Source organism: Carlito syrichta, unplaced genomic scaffold (genome assembly GCF_000164805.1).
Source record: "Carlito syrichta isolate Samal-C Ts95f unplaced genomic scaffold, Tarsius_syrichta-2.0.1 Scaffold111373, whole genome shotgun sequence".
Classification (NCBI taxonomy): Eukaryota; Metazoa; Chordata; class Mammalia; order Primates; family Tarsiidae; genus Carlito; species Carlito syrichta.
The window spans coordinates 136,959-146,418 of NW_007055469.1; the positions used below are offsets into that span (position 1 = coordinate 136,959).

At 40.9% G+C, this 9,460-nt stretch overlaps 1 protein-coding gene and 1 pseudogene across 1 annotated transcript in view; one reads left to right on the forward strand and one right to left on the reverse strand.

Moving 5' to 3' along the window:
- The window catches only part of LSM14A (LSM14A, mRNA processing body assembly factor), a 69,131-nt gene extending 62,059 nt beyond the window's left edge, over positions 1-7,072 (forward strand). The window contains exon 10 of the mRNA XM_008069505.1: positions 5,202-7,072. Coding sequence (XP_008067696.1) covers positions 5,202-5,225 — 24 coding nt within the window. The 3' untranslated portion in view covers positions 5,226-7,072. The remainder of the gene's footprint in view (positions 1-5,201) is intronic.
- A 1,588-nt stretch (positions 7,073-8,660) lies between these two features.
- LOC103272040 lies at positions 8,661-9,205 on the reverse strand (annotated as a pseudogene).
- Between the last annotated feature and the right edge of the window lie 255 nt (positions 9,206-9,460).

Genomic DNA, 9,460 nt, shown 5'->3' on the forward strand with positions numbered 1-9,460 from the left:
TCAGCCTTCCAAGTAGCTGGAACTACAGGCGCATGCTACCATGCCTGGCTAATTTTTTGACTTATTGTAGAGGTGAGGTCTCGTCAAGTTGCCCAGGTGGGTCTCGAATCCGCGAGCTCAGGCAATCCACTCACCTCAGCCTCCCAAGGCGCAGGGTTACAGACTGAGCCTCCGAGCCCAGCTGCAATAAATTTTTTAAAAATTTAGCCAGGTGTGGCGGCGCGTGCCTATAGTTCCAGCTACTTGGAAGACTAAGGTGGAAGGATCACCTGAGCCCAGCAGGTCAAGACTGTGGTGGCCTTAAGTGTGCCACTGCACTCCAGCCTGAGCGACGGAGTGAGACTCCAACTCAAAAAGAGAAGGAAAATCTCTTTCCTTCTGTCTTCAACCTACTGGTTTAATTCTACCCTTGTAAATGCACAGAATATATATACTTTACCTCAAAATACTTTTTCAGATATTTGAAAAAACAGCTGTCATGTTTTCTCTGCTTGACTGGACTCTTCCCTTTCTCTGCACAGTCATTAACAAACCTTCATTCAGTAATCAGTGTGCATGCTACATGCACTTATTAATACAAGCATTTTTTGGAAACATATCACATTGTTTAGTTATTTTGAGCCTTTTGCTAAAACTGTCACATATATACATATTTGGACAGGCATGGTGGCTCACACCTGTAATCCTAGCACTTTGGGAGGCAGAGGCAAGAGGATTATCTGAGCCCACTGGTTCAAGATCAACTTAGGCAACATGGTGAGATTTTGTCTCCAAAAAAAAACTCTAACGTATATTTTAAAATTCAAAATGCATTTGTAGCAGTTATCTGCATGAGTCTTTCTCCACACTGGAGTATTCTTGACAGACAGTCCAGCTTCTGCTGCAGTGTTTCAAGGACTGATAGGCTCAGTGGACATTCAGGCATTGCCCAGATGGTTGGGACGGTCTAATGTCACACTGTGCTGCTCTTCTTACTGTGTGAGCATGCCACTTCATATGTGCAGCCCCATTTCTCATTGCCCTTTTACCTCTCTTTTTCTAGCAGGTTGACACATGGTCATCTTTTTTTTTTTAAGTATAATTTACATTTTATTTTTTTCCAGAGAGTTGTTCTTCAGTTCATAGGACTCAACTTCTTACATGGGCTTTAGTGGAAGTCATGGTTCTGAATTGGGGTGGGCTTGTTCGGTCCTTGTGGGCGTCACGAGACTGCTTCCTCATGACTTGCTGTGAATGGCCCAACTCACACAGTAATGCAGCTTCACGTACAGCTTGGGAAGCACATAGGCATCAAAGACGCTCACTTCAGAAATGGCCCTGACAACAGCGGCCTCCACTGTGTTTCGAATGACAAACTTCTTAATAGCCTCATCCTTGGGCACGCATGGGGCACAGTTTGTGCAGCGAATGGGCTGCATGTGGTGATGGCCCTTTTTGGCACGACCATTGTTCCTTCTTTTGTCATCTGGAAAGCAAGAACCTGAAAGAGCCATGGTCATCTCTCATACACATCTTGCTTTATTCCAGTTCTGACTTTATTCACTTATCAGATATACGTAATTCTTCATATACGCTACATTATCCTGGGCAGTTGGATAAACAGTTGTAGTCCCAGCCTTTTTGGTGTTTACATTCCAGTGGAGAGACAGAAATAGCTAGAGGTCAGGTGCCCCCTTTCACTTATCTTTCACAGTCTTACCCAAGTTTCACTATTTTCTCTTCCTTCCTACATTGCTTTCCTCTTTTCCTGACCTGTGATTATCTGCTTTGTTTGGCACACATTTTAAACACACTTACATTCCCTATTTCGTGTATTTTGTTTTGTTCTGCATCACCAGCTAGGCGGGAGCCTCTTGGCATTAGTGAATATGTGTTCTACCTTTCTTTTCTTTTTTTTCTTTTTTTTTTGAGTTGGAGTCTCACTCTGCCATCCAGACCGGAGTGCAGTGGCCGCTCCCGGCCACCGCAGCCTCGACCTGCTGGGCTCTGGCAATCCTTCCGCCTCAGCCTTCCAAGTAGCTGAAACTACAGGCGCGTGCTACCACACCTGGCTAATTTTTGATTTCTTGTAGAGATGAGGTCTTGCTAAGTTGCCCAGGCGGGTCTCAAACCCACAGGCTCAGGCAATCCACTCACCTCAGTCTCCCAAACATGGAGCCAACATGGAGCCATAGTGGGCTTGGAGTAGGTACTTACGTTGATTAGGAATTGGGTATTTTAGACTTAAGCAAGGCCAAGGGCCATCAGTTGGTTACCCTTTATTGTTCATGCCAGAATTGTGTTACCCTTTTATCTTCCACTAGAGCCTGGACCTCAGCAACCTGCACCTCCTAAATCATATCATCTGGTACCTTAAAAGGTTGAAAATAGTGAATGATCACTTACATAAAGGAGATTTACTTTAAAAAATTAAACTCATTTCTGTAACAACATCTATAATAATACTTCTTGCCAGAGTTGAATGCCAATGACATTCTAAGCAGCCTTCATGAAATGAGTTGGCTTTGTTCTTTGTGCTATATGGGAATGAGTCATTACTGTTTGGGGGGAACCATAAGCAAACTTGGTTGTTTAATGAAAACATGGGTAAAAATAGATCATAGATTTTTAGAATTCCATAAAAGAATCAGCCAAGTTAAACCCTCTCTTCAACCCTACCCCAGTTAGATGGTTAGGAAACTAAAGACCCCAGGAGGGTAACTCTCTTGATCTAGGTTCAAACTAATAAAGCCAAAACTTACTCTCTTAACTTCTGACCTGATTCTCCTTAAGGATAATATTAGAAGTGTAAACTTGGTAACTTTGGTTCTATGGTGTATTTCTCCCCCCTCCAGGACTGGGATAGTAAGACTGTAGCCTGCTTCTATTTTATATACTGTTGTCAGAGAGGTTCAGCAACCATTGTGGATGACACAGGTTGCCTAGCATTTGAGTCTGTGTTTCTTCAAAGAGGGTCCAGAGACATTGAGGTATCTGAACTGACAACATGATTCTCTCTCCCCCTCCCCCTTTTATTTTCTCCTCTCTCTCCCCATCTCCCTCTTTCACCCCCCATCTTTCTTTTTTTTTTTTTTTTTTTTTACCTTTCAGAAAACCACAGCTTTTGGACCCTAAAAGGTCTGGATTGATCGTACTGCTTTCTGAAAGGTAAAAAAAAAAAATAATAATAAGTAAATAATTGAGAGATGTCAAGGTTGGCTTTGGTGGGGGACAGCAGGTTTATCTTTTAGATGATTTCTTTCTGTGTCTACTTATACCATACTATATGTATTTTAATGACATTGTACGAATGGTTTGCTCTTATATACACAGATGAAATTAAATCTCAGGAGCCACCTGGAGTGAGAATCAGTAGTAAAAATTGGGTATATGGTAGCAACTAGTCCTGAGGAAAAGAAAAGCCTTTGGCTCTAACCCTATATACAGGCCTTTAGCTTAGAATTAGTCTCGTGGGAAAGCTCCTTGAGATTGCTGGTTACTTTTTTCCACTGAGCTTACTGTTTTTCAGAACTTATTTCAAATTTAAAAGTTATGTTTTAAAAATGGATTTCTAGGCCGGACACAGTGGCTCAGCCTATAAACCCATGGGTTCGAGACCAGCCCGGACAACTTGGCGAAACCTCGTCTCTACAATAAATAAAAAATTAGCTGGGTGTGGTAGTATGTGCCTGTAGTTCTGGCTAGTTGGAAGACTGAGGTGAAGAGATCACCAGAGCCTAGCAGGTCAGCGCTGGGGTGACTGTGAGTTGTGCTACTGCACTCCAGCCTGGGTGACAAAGTGAGGCTCCAATTAAAAAGAATTTCTAGCCGGGATCGGTGGCTCAGCCTGTAATCCCGCCCCTTTGGGAGGCTGAGGTGAGTGGATTGCCTGAGCCCGCGGGTTCGAGACCCGCCTGGGCAGCGAGACCTCATCTCTACAATAAATCAAAAAATCAGCCGGGTGTGGTAGCGCATGCCTGTAATTCTGGCTACTGGGAAGGCTGAGGCAGAAGGATCGCCGGAGCCCAGCAGGTCGAGGCTGCGGTGGCCGGGAGCGGCCACTGCACTCCTGTCTGGGTGAGAGTGAGACTCCAACTCAAAAAAAAAAAAAGAATTTCTAGCCAGGCGCAGTGGCTCGTGCGTGCAATCCTAACACTTTGGGGAGGCGGAAGTGAGAGGATTGCCTGAGTCCAGGGATTTGAGACCAGCCTCGTCTCTACAATATTGTAGTGACGAGACCTCGTCTCTACAATAAATAAATAATTAGCTGGACTTGGCAGCACACTCCTGTGGTTCCAGCTGCTTGGAAGGCTGAGGCAGAAGAATTGCCTGAGCACAGCAGGTCGAGGCTGCGGTGGCCATAAGCGTGTCACTGCCCTCCAGCCTGGGCAACAGAGTAAGTCTCTGACTCAAAAAAAAAAAAAAGATTTCTAAATTATTGCTCTCTCCTAGCATGAAATTTTGGAGGGAAATGTTATTTTACTGACTGAGTAGTTTCTTGCTTAGTAGAATAATCAAAGGTTTAACGATTTTATGAAACTTGTTTCAGTTGTGTTTGATGAGTTTGACTACTGAGTTGAGGGTTTAAGTTCTATTAGTTTTGTCTTTGGGTTTTTTATTTTTGAGTCAGCACCCAAGCTGGAGTGCAGTGGCATGCTTACAGCCACCGCAGCTTCGACCTGCTGGACTCAGGTGATTCTTCTACCTCAGCCTTCCAAGTAGCTGGAACCACAGGCACGTGCCACCTCACCCAGCTAATTTTTTGATTTATTGTAGAGATGAGGTCTCACCATGCTGTTCAGGCTGGTCTCGAACTCCTGAGCTCAGGCAACCCTCTCATCTTTGCCTGCTAAAGTGCTGCGATTATAGGTGTGAGCCTCCGTGCCTGGCTAAGTTCTATCAGTTTTTAAAAATTAGTAGTGCAACCAAATATATATTGGTGTATACCTAATCTTAGGGTGGCCTTCTTACCAAGACCAGTCCGATGACACCATTGCTTTACAACTCTGTTAACTGGAAAATGCAGTACACAAAGAAGCTACTGCTGAGCGCAGAAGTTATAAAAAGGGTTTCCTAGAAATCAGTAAAACAGATTTTTCTGAGAAAGTAAAAGGAGGGTATATTTAAAGGAAGTTAAAATAAATTTATGCAAAGTAAAAAGAAATCGTTATTAATGAGCCAATAATTTGGAAAATGAACTAATTTGTTTTTTTCTTTTTTAGAAAGACAACAAAGTTGCTGCATAGTCTACAAACAAGTCTTTGAAAGTAGGTGAATTTCTAGCTCTTCATGGTCCTGAAAATTGGTTTCAGTCTTTGCGAAGAATGAAGAAGTGAATTCGCTGTATATTTGTCACCAGCACTGGGTTTTTGTTTGTTTGTTTTTCTGCTTAATTGCAAAGATAAAATGCAGTTACTTTTGGGGGGAGGAAGGCTCATCTTAAAAAATGAGCATTAAATATATTTGGAATAGCAGAAGGTTACGTAATTTCTTATGTATAGTTAAACTAAAGCAGTACTTCAGTGGGACTTTTAAGTATTTTTTCATCACTGAAAGAATTTTTTATCACTAAATTGTATTTGGCAATTATTGCAAGTTGCCTGCAGATTGGGCCGTGATACTGTGTTTTGAGCCACAGAAGGTTGTGTATGTATGTGTGTGTGCGTGTGTGTCTATATCTTTCTCCTTTCTTTTGGAAATCCTGTAATATGAGGTAGTTTATTTCGTCAATTAATTAGGGTGCTGGATGGTAGAGAATTTTGTCAGTCAACTATGTACACACAGTAAATACTGTTTCTTAGGCAAAGGTAACTTTTTTATATAGTTGTAAAATTCCATTATATTCCATTGCCAAAGAAACATTAAGAACTTTGTATAGCTGTATAAAAAGCAACTAATTTTTTTAAAGAATAAACATTTTAAAGTCAGCAAACATACTGTGTCCTTGCAGAAGTTGATGTGCTGAGAAGCAGAGTTATGGGTGGGTCTTTTTTTCTTAGCTTTCCAGGCTTAAGATTTTTGATTTTTGTTTTAATGTTTGGAACATAAATGAAGATTTGATACATTTCTCTATTATTCATGGTCGTTGTAACAACTTCATTTTATAGCAAATGGCATATCACAGGATTTGTCCAAATAATAGATATTTTCAGAATAAGAATGTAAATAATCATAAGAATGTACTTAGCTGTATTTTCAAATAAGCAACCTTCCCCCCTTTTTTTAGAACATTAAAACTAGGCATCAGCTAACCTGCTCTTCCTAATTTGCCTGGAATTTTGTCATGATAACTTGACTCATTCCATCATATTTCAAGAGGATTCAGAGTGTTAGAGATTATTTTGGCAACCTGTAACACATTATAACACTGGTCCTTGGGCCTGTGACCCACCAATGACTTAGTATAGAGTTCATTGCTAATTATAAATCACTAGTAAATCTTTTTTATATTTTAAGCTATAGTGGAAAAAAAATCTGGCCCCTTTCGTGTTATTATGAAGGCCATAGAATAAAGGGATCCAAAGATTTAAATATTTTTATCTATTTTGATTTTTGTTAACTTTCTCCTTAAAACATTCAGTACTGATAAAGATATGGAAAACTGCACTGTAGAGAATAGAAATATTTAAAGATGGTTGATATTTTTAATTTTAATTTTATATCTTTTGTATAGCTCTACAAGGAAATGTTTTGTAATTTGGTTTCATTATTAAGATCAGTACTTGGCAGCCATAGTTTAGATATTATTGTTTAATACTGTTTGCTTGCATGTTAACAATAAAACCTTTTGGAGGACCCACACACCATGATATTAAACACATTTCTGAGGTATTCTGAGCATCAAGCAAATGGCTTGGCAATACCTGGGGAGACTGAGATGTCCCAGGCCAATTTCCAGAAGAAAAACTGTAAATAATAGTTCTACATGCTCTGAAAGTATGAGTTCATGCGTTTTCCAGCCCTCTGGGTCACTGACTGGGGCGTTTGGTGCCCCGATAATAACTGACAGCATGGCATACCTGCAGTGCACCTTACAATATTTAAAAAAGCAAGGTTTTTATTCTAAAACAGAATAAAACTGTTAAATAAAAAATGTTCGTCAAAGTTCTTTCTCTTTAAATAGTAACATTCTCTTTCAATAAGAATGTAATGAAAAGCATCTTTAAAATAGAATAGTAGAATTATGGTAATATTTGTATTTCCTTTAATAACTACAAATTATTAGCTTTATTTCTAAGATTTATTTATTGTAGTAGATGTTTAGGGAAAGCTACAAGCTCCTTTCTTCCCCTTCTGTGTGTAGAACACTCCTGAGATAAGATTCATGACAGGAGACTAAGCTAAACAGGCACAGGCCAGGCTGGAAACATCAGGCCAGAATGCACCCCCTGTGAACAGACAGATGCAGAAGATATCAAACTTGTCTGTGAGACCATTTCTTCCTCTAAAAGCAGGACATAATGTTGAAGGGTAGAAAGGTTAGGGATGTTTACCTAACTCAGTGGCTCTCAAATTAGGGGTTAACTGACATCCACGGAGTATACTCATGTGTCGCTTAATGATGGGACGTGTTCTGAGAAATGTGTCAGTGATTTCATCATTGTATTAACATCACAGAGTGTACTTAACCTAGATAGCATAGCCTACTACACACCTAGGCTATATAGTGTGGCCTGTTCCTCCTGAGCTACAAACCTTTGAAGTGTGTGACCATACTTAATGCTGTAGGCAGTGGGAACACAGTGATAAGGATTTGTGTATATCTAAACATATCTAATATAGTAAAGACACAGTAAAAACATAACATTATCTTATGGGATCACCACTGTGTACATGGTCCATTGTTGACTGAAATGTCATTATGTGGTACGTGATTATATTTAGGAACGTGAGGGGATGTGTTTTTTTTGTCACAATTACTAGGGCATTTAAGAGTAAGGACTGGTATTTAAGAGTAAGGGCTGGAGATGGTAAATATCCCACATTATGCTGGGCAGTGCCAAGTGCCCCATAATAAGTAATACAGCTAAAAGTCTAGTAATACCCCTTACACTTAGAGAAATACTGACTGAAGTCCTTCGACATAGAAAGACAGTAATGGGGAATTAATTTTTCCTGCTAACTTAAAAAAATTACTAATTAAGAAAATATCAGCCTGGCATGGTGGCTCATGCCTATAATCCCAGCACTTTGGGAGGCCAAGGTGAGAGGATTGCCTTAGCGCACGGGTTCGAGACCAGCCTGCGCAATTTGGCGAGATCTCATCTCTACAATAAATCAAGAAAAATTAGCTGGGTGTGATGGTGCATGCCTGCAGTTCCAGCTACTTGAAAGGCTGAGGTGGAAGGATCACCTGAGTCCAGCAGGTCGAGGTTGTGGTGCCGTGAGCATGCAGCTGTACTCCAGCCTGAGCAACAGGGTGAGATTCTGACTCAACAAAAAAAAATCTTTACATGGGATATGAAAGGACAAGGTATAAAAGGACCTTAACTTCTAGTAGCACTTTCATTTTGGGAAACCATTATTACATAGGAGTTACTACTTCCTCCTGGTCTGTCAGTGGTTCACAAATCTCTGATCAGAATCTACTGAGGAGTATTTTTTTTTCCTTAACATTTCAACTTTTTTCTTTTGTGCATAGGGGTTAAATGTCTTATAGACATTGGGGCGGGGGAACAGCCCTAGAAACTTATTCTTCTGTCTTCCTCCTCTTCCTTCTTTTTCTTGCTCTTTTCAACCTTGATGACTCCCTTTTTTGCTGCATAAGGCTATCTTTAACTTGGTATGCGGCAATATCCTTTTCATACTTTTCTGTCAGCTTTGCGGCCTTCTTGTAAGGCTGCTGGTCATCTGCAATAGTGTTATTCCACATCTCTCCCAGCTTCTTCGTGACACATCACCAGTGGATAGACCAGGATGTTCTCCTTTGATCTGGGGCGATACTCAGAACAAGAAAAAGGCCAAAGGGGAGACCTCTTGGGTGCATTGGGATCCTTGAACTTTTTTGTTTCCCCTTTAGGGAGTTTTAGGTTTTTCATTTCTCTTTCGTAACAGGTCTTATCTGCTTTTGCCATGTCTTCAAATTTTCCCTTCTCTTTAGCAGACATGGTCCTCTGAGCACTTCTTAGAAAACTCTGAGAAGTTGACGAAAGCATCCCAGGTCCTTCTTCAGTTCCTCCCAGCAAGTTTACACAAAGAATGGCTTCTTGGGATTTCCTTTGCCCATGTTTAGTTATTTTTCCTCCACGCAGCACAGAGTCACCTAATACCCATCTGACTCTCGCTTGCCCTGACGCTGTCTCTGTGGAATTAAGAATACTGCAATGGCCATGAGAGTGGGAACATTTTTTGGAGTACAAATCCCGGCTAGGCGTGGTGGCTCAAGCCTGTAATCCCAGCACTGTGGGAGGCCATGGTGAGGGGATTGCCTGAGCCCATGGGTTTGAGAACAACAACCTAAGCAACTTGGTGAGACCTCATC